Genomic DNA, 18,390 nt, shown 5'->3' with positions numbered 1-18,390 from the left:
TCAGAGGAAGAGGAACTGGAGTTAACTACTTGGATATCTGGCTGAAACTGTTGTAGAAGCTCAGTCTTAGGTATTGGGCCTGCACTGGAAGTCACAAGGCTCTTTCCAGTATTGTGTTTCATGTCTACAGCCTGGACTTGTGACTTCTCCCTCTCCAAAGTAAATTAGTCTCTCTCCATGATGGGGATGGGAGAATGATAATGTGAGTAACTCATTTCCAATGTCTTAAATTTTTTTATACTGTTATACTAAAACCAGGTATAAATGATCTATCATCTGATTTCTTAGTACTTGTGAAGGCAGTAAAGTCTATGTATAGTTATTCAAATTGCAACAACCAGGAAAATAATAGAAATTTGAATTCTTTTGCCTTTTTCCTCCTTCTCAGTAAAATAAAATAATAGTAATTCTAAGCTGGATACTATTGGCTCATGCCTATAATCCTAGCTACTCAAGAGGCTGGAATCTGAGGATCATGGTTCAAAGCCAGTCTGAGTAGAAAAGTCTATAAGACTCTTATCTCTAAAAAACTACTCAGAAAAAGCCTAAAGTGGTGCTGTGGCTAGTGGTAGAGCATTAGCCTTGAGAAAAAGGAGCTCAGCCACAGTGCCCAGATCCTTAGTACAAGCTTCAGGACCAGCAACAAATAAAATAAATAATTGTATAAAACAATATTTACTGTAGTTACTATTCAATCATGGGATTATATCATGCAATTCTAATACAAACTTAAAACATTATGGTAGGAGATGTTGCAAATGTCTCATTTTCATCAGTTACACTCAGCATTCCACATTCTGCACATAACAAGTGGATAGCATTGATTGGCAAGAATTCTAGGCTTTGTCCAGAGTTCAAAGGGCAAGTTAGAACTGCCCAGGAATTTGTATTAACCTCAAGAGTATCCCACAACTCATGATTTGCAGTAGTTACTGGATATCTTAACTTCTTTCAATGACTATTGCAATGACTCTTGAATTGTGTCCTATGCTATTTCCCATAGTGTTGACTTCCAGTTGCTCCAAACAGTAAATTGACTCTTTTAAAGCAGAAAGTAGAATGATGGTTCCCACAGATGAAATAGACTAGGAATGGGGAAGTTGTATGATTTCAGTTTTGAGAGGTATAGTTTCTAATCACCAAAAAGAATACAGAAAGAATTAATAGTAAGACTGGCATGATATTTAGTGGTTTTGATTATATAAGTAGCAAAAATACAAATACACACTTCAAATTTATTTTATACTTTAAGGCATGCATAGGCAAAACAGCAACATTTGGTATATTTTTCTTAAAAATAGCTGCATTAAAATTATACATACATATTTTCAAGCTATACTGTCACTTCAATAAATGTTTCGTACATAAACAAAAATAAAAGGAAAGAAAATGGCTTACCTTTGCATTAAAGTATTATTATTAGTTTTAAGATGTGGTGCTCCTACTATAAAACCCAAACCGTATCCTAATATTTCTGAAGCATCACCAATACCTATCAAGTAAACATTAAACATAAAGACATGGGTAAACATGATAAAAATTAATTGATATAAATGGATTATTTCTGAAAGCTTTTCCTATATTTTTCATATTAGTTTAAATTCTTCAGGGAAACATTCCAATAGGGGACACTATGTGTCTATATTGTAGGGACAAAGTGGGTAAGGGATTGAGGTGAAGAGAGAGAAAGAGAGAAGAGAGAAAGATTTGTTTTAAGATATTGGAATTGTTTTACAAAAGTATGGAGCACAAAAAATTTCATGCTTGTAAAGTATGTCCCAGCAGGCTAAAATTTCAGTGTTCAAGCAGAACTACTTCTTGTTACAAAGACTTCAGTCTTTGTTGTTAGGGCTGTAAATTCACAGGCTGCAACTCACCCTATATTATGAGAGTTAGATTGCTTTACTCAAAGTCTACTGACTGTAACTGTTTGCAACAATTTAAAATCATCTAATTGTAGGAACTTCTGCTAAAAATTGTCTAAGTGTCATAACCTCGACAAGATGCATATAAAATTAACCATCACACAATCAAGTAACAGAGAAACTTAATTTCTTCTATATAATTATACATATATGATGTGGGTATGTGTCTGTGTACCAGTCCTGGGGCTTGAACTCAAGACCTGAACACTGTTCCTGATCTTTTGAACTCAAGGCTAATGTCCTACCACATGAGCCACAACTCCATTTCTGGCTTTCTGCTAGTTGACTGGAGATCAGAATCTCACAGATTTACCTGCCCAGGATGGCTTTGAACCACAATTCTCAGATCTCAGCCCCTTAGGTAGCTAGGATTACAGGCATGAGCCATTGAAACCTGGCATATTTTAATAGAACAGGTCTATATTTAATATGAATATACGTTCAATACACTATATTCCTATTACTAAGGCCCCATAGTAACATGATACTTTTGCATCATCACTTCCATATCTTTTTCACTTTATCTGCCACAGTGGCAGGAGGTGGAAATTCAGTGTCCTTTCCCATATTATAAGGAAATGTGATTTAATTGGCTTGCAATAGAATTGAAAGTCAAACAGAAATTTGCTACTGTTCTTGACCAACAACTACCAAATTATCATGAGTATTTTTTTGTAAAAATGAATATAAAAATCAATATTCTCTATTTTGGCCTACTGACATGATTTTTCTTATCTTTGATGGAAAAGTGTATTATTCCAATACAAAGTACCTTAACAATAAATATATAAAAACAATTGTTCACTTTACTAAATATAATTATTATAGAACCGCTACAAATATATTGTACTATAAATGACCTATCAGTTGCAGAATACATTGCAGAAAAAATATATTATTCTGAAATGTAGCCATGCTTACTTATTATATGATGCTCTTGCATAAAATACTGTAGATAAGGAAACTTATGCCATGTTCAGTTTCAGTTAAACACAGATCATTTGTCTCCTTGATAAAATGAACCGCATTATGTTTTCAGTAAGATTCAATATACTGAGTAATCCCAAAATCAAGTTAATGGATGTAAGCAGATTAGTGCAATGATAAATGCTCTATCATCACCCTGAATCTACTGATGAGGCATATAACAATAAACACAAGGGCTTTCAACCTGTATCTCCAGGCTTTAAAATATTACATTTCTGATTATTCAACCCAATAATTTTAGATTCCTTCTCCATTGGAGAAATTAATTTTAACCTATATAACTTGACATTAAGATAGATCAATCAATTGCTTGATTGATAGATTGATATTCTCTACAACATAAAAAGTATGTGTTTTTCTATTGTTTTATGTATTTTCAATGCATGAAGAAGACTTGAATTCCAAATCCCAAGTCACTTCTCAGAACTAGGTGATTTGGAGTGATCTTTTAATTTATTTATGCTAACAATGTCATCACAAAACCAATACTTAGCATTATTCTATCAGTTAAAAGGTTACCATCAAAACTCAAAAGTTCACTGGACATCATGATATGCCTGTTTTCTCAGCTAAACAAGAGGCAAAAATAGGTGGTTCAAGGCCAGCCCAAGCAAAAGTTAGAGAAAGTCAATCCTGCAAAGAAGATAGGAATACCATTCAGGGATGAACCCAAAGGAGTAATGCTGCTGCAATCTCAAAATACTGTTTATCAAAACAAATGGAATGAAATGGAAACATGGTTCGTTGTTGTTGTTATTGGTCATGGTAGTAGTGGAGGTGTCATTTGTTTTTGCTTTTGTGGGTTCTGTTGTTGTTGTTGTGTTTCATGTCTTTCATGGGAGCACAGAGGCTCAGAAATGGATGGAAGAAGGGTGAACAAATGTAGTCAGGATAGTAGAGGAAACATTATGGAAAATCAACTGTGAAACTTATAGGCACTGATGAGAGGGGGAAATGGGAAAACCGAAGGAAAAGGTGGCATTGTCCAAAAAGAAATGTACTCATTACCTGACTCATTACCTGACAGTAATCCCTCTGCACATCACCTTGTAATACCAATAAAAATGTAAAATTAAATACAAAAGCAAATTGCAAAGTCCCAGATATTCAAATAAAATAGCTGAATCTTGATTTTAAAAAAAGATAGACATGGTGGTGGACAATTTTGGTTCCTGCTACTGGGAGGCAAAAATTGGAGATTCTATCTGAAAAAACAAAAACAAACAAACAAAACAAATAGAACTGGAGAATAACTCAAGAGGTAACATGGCCTGAGTTCAATTCCTGGTATCCTTTTTTTTTTTTTTTGGTCAGTCATGAGGCTTGAACTCAGGGCCTGGGCACTGTCCCTGAGCAATTTTGATCAAGGCTAGCACTCTACCACTTTGAGCACAGCAGTACTTGTGGTGTTCTGGTGGTTAATTGGAGATAAGAGTTTCATGGACTTTCCTTTTCAAGCTGGCTTTAAATTGTGATCCTCAAATCTCAGCCTCTTGAGTAGCTAAGCAGAGCCACCAGCACCCAGCTCCTGGTATTTTCCATAAAAACTATGAAATCTCAGTGAAAATTCAAAATGACTTAATCATTAAAAAGAAGAAAAACTTGCCTAAATAGATGCCAGATGAGTAGGTAGAGACGTTGTCGTCAAGAAGGGTCATCCCAAGGATATAAAGAGGCATTCCTGCAATTCCTTGAACCATCTGTCCAAGGATGAAGAAAACTAGATACTTGATTTGGAATATTGTTCCAGATCTTGGGCAAAAATTGATATTCTTGTTTTCCTGGCAAATATCTTTTGAAAAGTTAACAATTAAAATTTTAATTGAATTAAACAGTTAAGCACACAATGAATATATAGTCATTATCAAGTATTTTCTGTCTATAAGCTATAGCTACCATTCTGCTATTGTTTTTTAGCTAATATTTAATTTGCATTGAATGTAGTCATATAATCAATCATCATATTCTCAGAAAAATGCCCTAATAAAAATATTTATGGCAACTCTGGAAGAGATAGTAATGCTATAAACCAAAAATAAATGTACATGTATGTCTGTTTACATATATGTAGTATGTATGCAGCAGTATATCACACATATTTCCTTATACACACATATAGCATATACTCATTTTCCTCTATTTTACATCATATTCTTCTAATTTTTAATCTAAAATAAATGTATTTCTAATTTCCTGCACTATCTGAATAATCAAAGCTTACCTTCTTAATGTAGTTCTATATTTGTTTTTTGCAATCTTTGTTTTAAATTTGTGCTTATTTTATTAAATTCTTTTTAAACTAACTTGCTTCTAACAATGTTGTGATATGAAGTGTATGAAGTCCTCCACCTATAAAAAAATTGCTTCTCAGCTATTGGCACTATTTTAGGAGATTCTGGAAATATGTCATTAAGGAGTTTCTTTAAAGAGGAAAGAAAGGGAAAAAAGGAAGGAAGAAGAATATTTCAAATACAGTAAGTAAACATATCTAAGTAGAGAGGCAAAATGATAATTTCTGCATAGATAGTTTATTATTTTGTTATTTCTGCACCTCTAATATCAAGTACAGAGATACTAAGAGATACTGATTCTAAATAGGTTTTGTTAAAGGAACTGTATAGTGTGTTCATCTAATCACAGCATTCTATAAAGGACAGAAGAAACTATAATTCCCAAAAGGTTTACATTATATGAAAATTGATGAGAATTGATACAAATTATCATAGAATGTTATTTCTTCTCCTTACTAGGGATCTCTCTCTCTCTCTCTCTCTCTCTCTCTCTCTCTCTCTCTCTCTCTCTCTCTCTCTCTCTCTCTCTCTTACTCTTTATCCTTTTCTCCCTTCCTTTCCTTTCTCCCTTCCTTTCCTTTCTCCCTTCCTCCCTCTCTCTCTCACTCCTTCCTTCTCTCTCTTTCTCTCTTTCTTTCCTTTCTTTCTTTCTTTCTTTCTTTCTTTCTTTCTTTCTTTCTTTCTTTCTTTCTTTCTTTCTTTCTTTCTTTCTTTCTTTCTTTCTTTCTTTCTTTCTTTCTTTCTTTCTTTCTTTCTTTCTTTCTTTCTTTCTTTCTTTTTGGTTGTGGGGCTTGAACAGTGATCCTGGGCACTATCCCTGAGCTCTTCAGCTTAAGGCAAGCACTCTACCACTTGAGCCATATTGCCACTTCCAATTTTCTGGTGGTTAACTGGAAATGAGTCTCATAAACTCTCCTGCCCAGGCTGGCTTTGAACCATGATCCTCAGATCTCAGCCTCCTGATTTTTCAGTTTGTTTTGTTTTGTTTTTTGGTCAGTCATAGGGCTTGAACTCTGGGCCTGGGCACTGTCCCTCAGCTCTTCAGCTCAAAGCGAGAGCTCTACCACTTGAGCTACAGCGCCAACTTCCAAAATGGAGTATTCAGTTTTTTGGCAGGGGCGGGAGGGGGAGGGGGCGGGAATCTCACACCTGAGTAGCTAAGATTACAGGCGGGAGCCACTGGTACCTGGCTCACATGAAAATCTTACCTTCTATTTCTAACATTGACCGATGAATTTTAGCATTGAAATATGGGACAGCAAATAGAAATGATCCAAAGCCTATTAGGAGGGAGGAACATGCAATCCACCTTGCTCTGTTTCCCTTCCCTCCATAGTAAGCTATAAATAATGCTGCCAGGCATGAGGTAACATCATAAGTTAGTGTCAAGGTCAGTTTCTCCCATGTTCTCACTTCATATTCCTTGTGAAAATTGGCATTGCTCAGGTCTACAAGGCCAAACACAGTACCTAAAATGGAAACAGAAGAAACAAAAGCAATAATATCCCTTTTAAGAGACAAAATAGATCATCATTATCATATCAAAACAAATCCTAATTTATACTTACTTCAGTGGTTTTGTACATTATTCTGAACATTTAAAAACCTATAAACAAGTATGGATTTCACAATCATTTTCTGAGCTTAACTTCTATGAAATACTTGCTACATGAACTCTGTGTGTGTGTGTGTGTATGTGTGTGTGTGTGCTGAGTGTGTGTGTGTTTGTGTGTGTGTGTGTGTGTGTGTGTGTGTGTGTGTGTGTACTGATCCTGGCCCTTGAACTCAGGGTCTGAATGTTGTTTCAAATGGTTATAAAAACACAGCTGTATGTATAACTTCCTTTTCCCACTACTTTCACCTCTTCTACCAGTTGACACCAGATAACACAGTTTGTTATTTCAAAGCATATTTGTTATCTTAGAAAACAACATCCTGAATTTGTTGAGTTTGACTTTTTCATAGAGTATTATGGTTTGTATAAGACAAAAAAGTCTTCTTGTTGAGATAAGTCAGTGAATACCATAAGCATGAACTGTACTCTTGTGCAACAAAGTAAGTTCTTCATTAGAAGCAATGATGTATAAGATATTCATTTAATCCAATTATGGTACTGCTTGAAGAGCCCTGGAGTCAAGAACTCAGAGCAAAATAATATATATTTTGATGACAACATAATACTCATACCCTAAAAGATATAGAACTATGTAATCAGTCTGCCCCTGGGTACCCAGCTGACTGGGTACCACTAAAATAGGGTTGGCTTTTGCTGTTCTAGTATAGCAAGGCAGGCTCCCAATGGTACAATGCCTACATCAGCAATGATACAAATAAGACCCTAAAATCAGCTCTTGTATGTCTTGCATTGTTGATGAAAATATCATAGTAACAGCCTAGTGAGCAGGAATAGAATAACTAGGTGCCAGATTCTTTTTCTGTCTGTTTCATTATTGACAACTTCCTCCACAATCAATTTATTTTGCTGAACATTCACACAGGATAACTCTGTCTATTCAGAGAGATACATCATATACGCAGCTACTCTACTCACATACTGGCTAACCTAGGAGGGAATGGTCATAATGGTACCCAGGCAGTATGCTGGTTTATTGTGCTGTTTTGAGTTTCAACTGAGATAATATTTACTTTCTCTAAGTATGATTCCAGACGTATCACAGCAGCTTTGTTTTTGGAAAACCAAAGAAGCCCAACAAAACTTATGTTCCTATATTAATAATGGGAAGTGCAAATAGGAAGCTTTTCATTCATTTTGGAAGAAGTAGCTTTACATATTCCTAACTACTTAATCCCTAGAAATATTACTGAAGTAGAAGAAAAGCTGCTATATAAGATATTTTTCCCTAGGGCAGACTTTGTTATTAATCTGTGAAGGCCATATCTGATTCCGGTTATAAGTTAAGCAGCAATGAAGGACAGGGAGATGGGTGATGAGAGAACTCATCATCCCTTTAACTTAAGAGGAGCCAATTCAGTGTCTTCAAGCAAAAGCAGAGTGAAGCACTCTATAAATCTAAACTCTGGGAGAGTAATGGAGCATGAAGAATGAAGACGACCTCAGTGATAGAATAATCCTAACACAGGACAGACCCACAGGTGTTGCATGCTTTAAATTCATTGCCTGAAAGTGACTCCCAGTTTGTATAGCAAGGCAGACAACAAAGATTTTTTTTTAATTGTCAAGGTGATGTCTAGAGGGGTTACAGTCACCTAAGTAAAGTAATAAGTACATTTCTTGTCAAACTTGTTACTCCTTCCCTCTCCTACTTTCCCTCCCCCCAACCCCTCCCAAGTTGTACAGATCATTTCCAACATATTGTCTTGTGTACGCCACTCTTGCAGCGGTTTCCCACTTGTCTTTGTCTCACCATTCTGTTGTTCCCCTTCTCTTCACTAATTCAAATAACCGTATATACAATACCAGGGTACCAAAGTCAAATGCAGTGACAATAGGAGAGATATCATAGGGGAAAGCAATGCTAATGAACTCCAAGACATGTACACAAGAGATTTTTCTGTGTTGTTGTTGTTGTTGTTTTTTCGGTCGTGGGGCCTGAATTCTGGGCCTGGAGGCTGTCCCTCAGCCCTTCAGCTCAAGGCTAGCGTTCTACCACTTGAGCCGCACTTCCGGCATTTTCTGTTTATGTGGTGCTGAGGAATATCGAACCCAGGGCCTCATGCATGCAAGGCAAACACTCTACCACTGAGCCACTTCCCAGCCCCAGTTGTTGTTGTTTTTAAAGAACCTTTTTTTTTTTTTTTAAAGGATTCAACCCATTTTCACAGACCAAGTAAAAAAGATTAATTTGGAATTCAGAGGCAATACACTGATTTTAATATTGAAAGACAATACATGGACAAATTGATTCATAAAAGAGTTTATAATTCTTCACAAACTTTTTCACAAAAAGCAAGGGATACAGATCCTAATTAATTAAATAATGCCAGTGGTAACTGTTATAGCAGATAGACAAAATAATTACAAGACAACCATATACCAATATTCTCATGGAAATAAAAATTATTAAAGCTTCCATAAACTTAATCCAGCAATGTATATTTTAAGAAAACATTAATCAAGTAATAAGGGTGTTTCCTAAGAATCCAATGTTGATTAATACCCAAATTTAAAAGATCTGATTTATAATTTAAAAGAATAAAATTTAAAACCTTTTATGATGATCTCAACAGTGCAGGAAAAGCACTTGATAACATTATACATCTAATTGTAACAAAAATTCTTAGCAAGCTAACAAGTAAAGGGAATGTGCTTAAAATAAAACAGATTATCTTTGGAAAAAATGCATATAGTTGATATATTTAACTATGAAAGGAAGTCTGAATGCTTCATCCACAATATGTCACTTCCTTTCAGAGTTCCACTATTTTAGTGGACATTCTATACATTACAATTAAGTTAAAAAGTCTTAGGACTAGAATAAATAAGTAAAATGCCCTTTACAGATGACATGATCATATATGTATAAAAACTTAGTTTGTACTAATCCATTCATTTACCAAATTGCAGAAGGACTGGAGAATGTGTCTCCCATTCAGTCATGCAAATACTCAGCATGTTAAAGTCAATTCTCTCTGGATTCATAGTTAACAAAATCACAAAATTATAGATTTATTCAAAATAAATGAACAAGTTGATTGAAAAAACATAAACACAAGGCAAAGGATCTAGACCAGTCAAAATGACTTAAAGGAATAATAATTTCTAAAAGATACCAGATATATTAGTTTTGTATTACTGTAACAAATGAAACGAAGAGAAGAAAGATGGAAAGAGAGAAGAGCTAAGCATGGCATGAGTTTAGTGATGAGGAGATTTCAGATCCATGTTGAAATTCAGCTTACAGAGTGAATGAACCATAATTTTTTAAAGATTTACAAGGACTTAAGAAGTTGAGAGATCATAAATAAGTATTTCAGATTAAAGGAGGCTCCTACAGAATGTTAAAGGGTGAACTGAAATACATTGTATCTGTGAGTGAAAAATGGTAAAAGGAAACTAACTGAAAGCTGTTGAGAATAGTAGGGATGTGGAAAGAGTAAATGAGGAAGTTGTTCTAATTGCAGTACATGAATTTTTGAGATACCTCACTTTCCTCTGTACTGTTTCCCTTTTGAACAATTGATAAATACTTTTAAAATGAGTGACAGGAATATAAAACATGTCCTATCTGGAGTGTTGGTATTAGTAGGAGGGCAAATGGAATATAGTCAAAATACCTATGTAAGTAGGTGAAAATGGAATGATAAAGCTGGTTGATATTGGATAGGGATGGGGGAGGGAGAATGGAAAGTATTAGAAAGGGTGAGGTGAGCCTGATCAAGGTATATTATATATGCATATATGAATATGTCAAAATGAAACTCTCCTGTACTTCTTTTTTAATTTTTTAAATTAATTAACTAATTAATTTTTTATTGTGAAAATACCATACAGAGGGGTTACAATTACATGAGCAAGGTAATGAGTACATTTCTTATCAAGCATTGTTGCCTCCTCCTTACTTTAGTTATTATAATTTTTTTCAAGTCTTTCCATTTCCTTAGGAATGGGGCAATGCCATTCTTTCTAACAAAGCATGAAATTTCATTGTGTATATATACCACTACTTTTGATCCACTGAGGGGCATCTCGGTTGATTCTGTACCTTGGCTATGGTAAGTAATGCTACAATGAATCTAGCTTTGCTGGTAGCTTTACTGTGGCCTTGTTTGTGTTCTATTGGGTGAATAGAAGGCCCACAGAATGGGAGAAGATTTTTACTAACTATGCATCAGACAAGTGTGTTATATTTCAAGTATTGTTAGAGCTCAACAAATTATACCCACCAAAAATAAAGTCTCAAAGAAACAATAACCCACTAATAAATGGGCTAAAATCTTAGAGACTTCTCAGAAGTTGGTATGACCAGTAGAGATACATGAAGAAATGTTCCACATCTTATGCCATAACAAAATGCAGACTGAAACAACATTGAGATTTCACCTCACCCCAGTTAGAATACTCATTATGAAGAAAACAAATAACATACGCTGTTGGGGATGTGGCCAAAAGGGAACACTACTACACTGTTGTAAACTTGTCCAATGGAGGTTTCTCAAAAGACTAAACCTAGAGTTGCCCTATGACCCAGCAATATTTTGACATGGCACTTTAGAACGAAAGGAGATCAGGTTATGCAAATTCCAGTTATGATGTAAAGAAACGAATAAACAACCTACATCTAGTTGAACATAGCTAGGAGCATACTCCCTCTAAAGGCTTTCAAATCCACAATCTACAAATATGGTGATCAAAAAACAAACACCTTTGAATTTTAAGTCTCACTCTGCTCCCTCAATTTCACAGGCAAGCAAACAAAATCCAGATCGAAAGTAGCATTTCTAAATGTCCCCAAATGGGCAGAACCAGAAAGAACCTGATGCTCTAACACTTTGTTTTCAATTTTATTTTAATCTCCTGTGGCTTCAAACCAAAATGTAGAATTTGGTAACCAAACAATATTAAAGAACCTTACAACACCAAAATTTGCTGGCTTTCTAGAAGCTGGAGCTCATCATTCACTATCTGTAGGGTGCACCATGTTAGTGAGGCACTTGTGAAAGCAAGACAAGTAAGACACAAAGTAAAAGAACAAGTCTGAAAAGAACCGCCTCAATCTGGGCTCCTGAAAGGCGCTTCCTCCCCAACCCCCACCATTTTTTCTCCTTCTGTGCATCATTAAAGCAAACCCTACGGTCATTTCACTACTCCCTTCCCAAGAACAATCCCAGCCCTGAGACTTACCTTGAGCTAGCACCAGGATGCAGTAGAGAACCAGGAAGCTGTAAACGTTGTTAAACTGCTGGCAGCAGGGGATTACTATACAGGCCAAGCCACAGGTATCCTCAATAACCTTCTCTTTTTCTTCTATCCCTGCAGGCTGGCTCTCAGCGAGTTCAGTCTCAGCTTGTTTCTTTTTCTGGAACCTGCTAAACTTCATCATGGCTGCTGGAATCACTGTGAGATACAGGGGATTCAAGGCTTTGTCTGAGGCCTTTTCTTCAGTGGATATGACATTCTTATCCCAAGATAAGGCACTGGGCGAAGGCTGGCCTTCCTGGGGTACAAGACTCTGCTGGGCTGGAGCAGTCAACTTCATAGTCCGGGCTTGCATGACTAGGGCACTCAAAGTTTTTGGAGCTGAGGGTGGCTTGGCCTCAGATCGCCCTTCAAGTAAGGCTTGCTTCATGATTGTGCCTCCTCTTTCCTTCTTCCAGGTGCTTTGCAGAGATTTGGCTCACCCTGGGTAAGTTGATCCTGTGTGTCCAGGCGCCTGGATAGCTAATACCCCTGCAAAAACTCACTGGGTGTGGCGAGCCTGGGCCCTGCACCCTGCACCAGCAGACTGAACGTTTCTCCTTTGTTCTGGGGCAGGAGACAAAGTCTCTGCAGAGGGGTTGACAGTTGCCCTGATAGAACTTTCAGGACTGTTTATATTCTTCGTTTTCATGTGAGGAAAGGGGTGAGGAAAGCTGGACCGGACCGATTTTGATAAGTACTTGTTTTTTGTTTTTTTTTGATAAGTACTTGTATGGACAGGAAGTGCTTTGAGTGTAATGCTATTAAAATTCAGAGCATTCCAGCGCTTATTTAATGCCTACTCATTAGAAAACAAGGAAAGAGAAATGCTCAAAAGTGATAACGTTTCTCCACACTTCTTTGATTGCGGTGTCTTTCTAACTGGAAGATAAACCAAAATTTGTTGAAGGACCAGACGATGTAGAAAGATACATCCAGAACAATGGAAGATTTGGAAGTACAGAAGAAATCAGAATAATGTATTGAATGTCCAGTTAGGAAAAAGATTTGCAAGTAGAAATTGTGGTCCTGTGACTTCTTTCCTCACTCAAGAACAGAGAGGATTATTATTCCTCTGGCAGAATGAAATCTGAGAATGTTTTTAGTACATACAGCAAAAGCACCTGAAAATCAACATCAGCTTCCTGTTGTAAAAATAAATTCTTAAAAAAACTTAGAAGAGAATTTAAGAAAACAATAATGATACATATTAAAAGCTTTCTATAGTATCATACATGCAGTTGGGAAATTCTAAAAATTGTCTCGATAAGCACACTCAGTTTTAAGAGAATATAGATTAGGTAACCAAATAAAATTTGGAAATAATATATCATAATATAAGAGGTTCAGCAAGGAAGTAGAATTTGTTAATTCAGAAAAAAATAATAGAACTAAAGAATGCAGTATCTAAACTTAAAAACACTAATAACATCAACAGCTAAATTAATGAAAAGAAAAGCAAATTTAAAGACAGAATACTGAAATTATCTAGGCTGAAAAATAAAAGAATAGGAGAAAGAAGAGTAAGAAATATTATGGGACTTATGGGATACCTTCTAGAAAGCCAATATATGAAGTATATGTATACAACAGTAAGTTTAGTAATAAATGTATATCTGTGAAACTGTGAGCACTATAAGAAATATGCTTATATCTATCTTTCACTGTTTCCTCCTGTTCTTATTCTTATTACCATTATTATTGTTTTGTTATTGCTATTATTGTGTACATAGTGAGAATACTTAGCATAAGACCTTCAGTCTTGAAATTTTTTAAGAATATAGTTTTCTGTTTTATTTTGGGGGGGGTCTGATTGTGAGGCCTGAACTCTGGGCCTGGGCGCTGTCCCTCAGCTCTTCAGCTCAAGGCTAGCGCTCTACCACTTGAGCCACAGTGCCACTTCCTGCATTTTTTTTTATGTGGTGCTGAGGAATCGAACCCAGGGCCTCAGTCATGCAAGGCAAGCGCTCTACCACTGAGCCACCTTCCCAGCCCCATTTTTTAAGAATATAATAAAGTTATTGAGTATAATTACCATCTCTGTACATTAGATTTCAGAACTTATTTATTTCTTAGAAATGAAACCTGAATATTGACTTATGTCCCCTCATTTCCCCTAACATCAGTTTCTGGGAACTTATTATTTCAGTCTCTGTTTTTTGTTTGTTTTTGTTTTTTAATGAGTTCTACCTTTCAGAATCCAGATAAAAATGAGATTGTGCAGTATTGTGATTTCTGCATCTGGTTTATCTTATTCAACATGTCATCCAGGTTCACCTATGTGGTCACAAGTGGGAGGATTTCCTTCTATTTTTAAAGGTTTAAGAATAAGTCTTAAAATAATGATGAAGATATTGTTTTTACATTTTGCCTATAGTGAATATGCAGCAATAAGTATAGAAATTCACATACATCTTTGATATATACTGATTTTATATCCTTCATATATATATTCAGAAGGAGTACATTTAGATATCTAATTATTCTACTTTTTAATTGTTAAGGAAACTGCATACTATTTTTCATAATCATTATACCAACTACCAAACCCATCAATAGTATCCCTGTCACACAAATATAGTGTAATATTTTTCTAATGCCATAAAAATGACGAGAAACAAGTGAAGATGATTTCAATAAGGCATTTTATTTAATCTAATATACCCAAAATATCATTTCAAGATGAAATCAATGTTTTCTAAAAAAAAACCCCACTTGTTCACGGAGATATTTTAATCCCTTTCCTTACACACACACACACACACACACACACACACACACACACACAATGATTTAGTTGGTAGTCTTAGAACATCTCATTTAGAACTAGCCATATTTCATGTTTTCAGTAGCCACATGTGGCCAGTGAATGCCACAATGGAGCATTCAATTATAGTTCTAAAATGTAAAATGGTTACTTTAGCTGGGCACTGGTGGCTCACACGTAATTCTAGCTACTCAGGAGACTGAGACTGAGGATTACAAATTAAAATCTAGCTCAAGCAGAAAAGTCTGTGAGACTCTTCTCTTCAATAAACTACCTCTACCCCAGAAAAAATAAAGCAAGAAGAGCTTTGACTCAAGTGGTAGATCACTAGCCATGAGCAAAAAAAAGCTCAGGGACAGAACTCAGACCCTGAGTCAAGCCCCCTTATCAGTGTCAAAAAACAATCAAAAAGTTACTTTAGGGCCATAATTTGCTTAAATCACAAAATTATCAATAACAATTAATTAGCCAACTGAAGCTTCATTTTGTTTTGCTATAATGTTTTTACAAAAATTTTGTCTTGAAAGCCAAACTAAATGGCTTAATTATTGTTTTTAACTACTTATTCAGGTAGAGTTAAGTTTAATCATGCAGTTTTTATAACAAAAGAAAGGAAGCCTCTATACAACCACAAGAATTGTACAATTGTTTACAATTATTTCTCATTAATACTTATTACACATATTTTCTTTGAATATTTAACACTAGTGAAAATCACATGTATAAATTCCATGGTATTAATTCACTATAATTTATTTAACCAGTTCCATATTAGTGACTTTTGGGTTGGTTACATTTTTTTGACTAGGCTTACTTTTCCTAATTTGATTTTCTTTTTGTTTTTTAAGTTATTTAAGATTATAAGTCTAATATACACATATACAAATATATACACACATACATTATATATTTATATTTATATATATTTTACTACAAGAAAGCAAAGAAGTAGCATTTGTCACATAGTGATAGAAGGATAGACTTTGAACCCAGCTCATTATTATAGTTACTAATAATTTTCAGTCTTCACACATCTGACTCTTTGTAAAATGAAAGTAATAACCCATTTGAGATCAGTGTGATTGTGAGAAGCAAAACTTTCCAAGTGTCTAGCTCTACTACTAGTACATAGTAGACATACTTACATAAACAATTATTTTTTCAATTTTTTTAAAAAAGCAACTCCATTTTGAAAAAACTACCACTGGGGCTGGGAAGGTGGCTCAGTGGTTAAAGCGCTTGCCTTGCATGCCTGAGGCCCTGGGTTCGATTCCTCAGCACCACATAAGCAAAAAGAAAAAAGCCGGAAGTGGCGCTGTGGCTCAAGTGGTAGAGCACTAGCTTTGAGCTGAAGAGCTGAGGGACAGTGCCCAAGCCCAGAGTTCAGGCCCCATGACCGGACCCAAAAATAAAAATAAAAAAATAAAAAAAATAAAAAAACTACCACGTGTGACTTCCTACAAATTACACCTTTGATTACTACACAGAAGATGGCTCAATTATGAGGACAGACCATCCAAAATGCTCTTACAGAAATCTGCAAGGAGAGAAAATAAAGCAAACCATAATTGCTTAAATGGACGCTTGGTCTGAGATGTGTGAGAGGCAAGGTTTACAATACCTAGAAAGAAAGTTAAAACAACATATTGCAAGTCTTCCTGAAGAAAATTTGGGGACAGCTTGATTTTTTTTTAAAGCTTGATTTTAAAAGATCAATTAATCGATGACCAGATTGCGATTTTGTACTCAAAGGAAACTGGGAGTGTTGAAGTCTTACAACTTAAAATGTGTTTTTTTTTTTTATTCATTACCTAGTACAACCTAGGAATTCAGTGTATATGATGACAGGATTAGAATTTTACACATCATTTAGGAGGTGAGTACATGAAGTAACAAACAACCTAATGAGAAGATGTTGAAGAAGGCCTTTAGAAATGCATTTTTTTGGGGGGTCCAGTCATGGGGCCTGAACTCTGGGCCTGGGTGCTGTCCCTCAGCTCTTCAGCTCAAGGCTAGCACTCTACCACTTGAGCCACAGCGCCACTTCCGGCTTTTTTCTTTTTGCTTATGTGGTGCTGAGGAATCGAACCCAAGGCCTCAGGCATGCAAGGCAAGCGCTCTCCCACTGAGCCACCTTCCCAGCCCCAGAAATGCATTTTTTTGAGTGAGATAATACATGCTCAAAAATAACTTCTGGTTTAAAACCATAATGATTATCTGATTACACGCTAAAGTTTTAAAAATAAATCAAACACTTTATAAACTCATGAATTGCTGAGAAATTAGACATTTGTTAAAACAAGAAGGAAAATTTTTATTCAAGAGTAGTACAACAGAAGTAGGAAACTGTTGTCAACTTTCAATAACTCAAGGAATCAATTGATGGTAAGACTTATCTGTTTTCATTGAGGTTACAGGATACCACAGGTAGGCAAGTCAAACAGAAAATAAAATTATTTCTCATATTCGGAAAGCTGGAGAGCGTATACTCACTAGGCTGCACCTGTTGAGGACTTTTTTCCTGTATCATAATTTGATAGGAAGCATCAAGCAGTGAGAGACCACACAAAAAGAAGCTGGGAGTGAGGCTGGTCAGTTGTCACTGCAGGACTTGTTAGGAAACATTCCGTGCTCTCTTCCAGGGGCACAGTCCAGAGGACCTCACCATCTTCCCCCAGTCCCCAGCTCTTAAAGGTTCTGACACCTCAGCACTACTACACTGGTGACTAAAGTCCCTGTGCGTGAACTTCTGGGAACATAGCTAAATCACATTCAACACATAATCACGAGTTAATTCTGGATCCATTGTTAGCATTATCATAGAACACAGGTATGGAAAGAAAGACTTCAACAGTAAAGATCTGTTGTACGTATCATGACTGGTTTGGCAAAATTTGATTTCTCCTTACATTTCGCAAGTTGCCATTTCTTTTTATTGTAAAGATGCTGTAGAGAGGAGTTACAGTCACATGAGTAAGGTAATGAGTACATTTCTTGCCAAGCATTGTTACCCACTCCTTTGTTTTGTTTTTCTCTACTATCCCTTACACACACACACACACACACACACACACACACACACACACTGAAGTTGTAAAGTTCATTTTTCTTCTACTATCCCTTTCTCTGTGTACCCCCCACCAAAGTTGTAAAGTTCATCTCCAACATAGTGTCTTGTGTCAGTCTCATTGTTACAATACCTTTTTCTTTTTCTCCTTTTTTTGGGGGGCCAGTCCTGGGGCTTGAACTCTGGGTCTGGGCACTGTCCCTGAGCCTCTTTTTGCTCAAGGCTAGCTCTCTACCACTTGAGCCACAGCACCACTTCCCGGTTTTTCTGTGAATGTGGTACTGAGAAATCAAACCCAGGGTTTCATGCATTCAAGGCAAACACTCTACCACAGAGCCACATTCCCAGCCCTACAATGTCTTTTTTTAAAATAAGTTTTTATTGTGAAAATACTGTACAGAGGGGTTACAGTTATATGAGCAAGGTAATGAGTACATTTCTTATCCAGCATTGTTGCCTCTTCCTTTGTTTTTCCC

The 18,390-nt window shown here is 36.0% G+C and overlaps 1 protein-coding gene across 4 annotated transcripts in view; it reads right to left on the bottom strand.

Annotated features, from left to right (window-relative positions):
• Slco6a1 (solute carrier organic anion transporter family member 6A1) overlaps positions 1–12,645 on the bottom strand; it is a 50,342-nt gene extending 37,697 nt beyond the window's left edge. For 3 of the 4 annotated variants that reach the window (XM_070030937.1, XM_070030939.1, XM_070030940.1), the window contains exons 1-4: positions 12,027–12,645; positions 6,412–6,672; positions 4,519–4,704; positions 1,399–1,492 (exon numbers count right to left, since the gene is read on the bottom strand). In XM_070030937.1, the coding sequence (XP_069887038.1) occupies positions 1,399–1,492; positions 4,519–4,704; positions 6,412–6,672; positions 12,027–12,471 (986 nt within the window). In that variant the 5' untranslated portion in view covers positions 12,472–12,645. The remainder of the gene's footprint in view (positions 1–1,398; positions 1,493–4,518; positions 4,705–6,411; positions 6,673–12,026) is intronic. The other variant, XM_070030938.1, reaches the window with a different exon arrangement.
• Positions 12,646–18,390: the final 5,745 nt, after the last annotated feature.

The sequence above is a fragment of the Dipodomys merriami genome, unplaced genomic scaffold (genome assembly GCF_024711535.1).
Source record: "Dipodomys merriami isolate MVZ:Mamm:240054 unplaced genomic scaffold, mDipMer1.0.p SCAF_20, whole genome shotgun sequence".
In the NCBI taxonomy this organism is placed as follows: Eukaryota; Metazoa; Chordata; class Mammalia; order Rodentia; family Heteromyidae; genus Dipodomys; species Dipodomys merriami.
The sequence above is the reverse complement of the archived record's forward strand: the minus strand, read 5'-3'. Positions and strand labels throughout refer to the sequence as shown.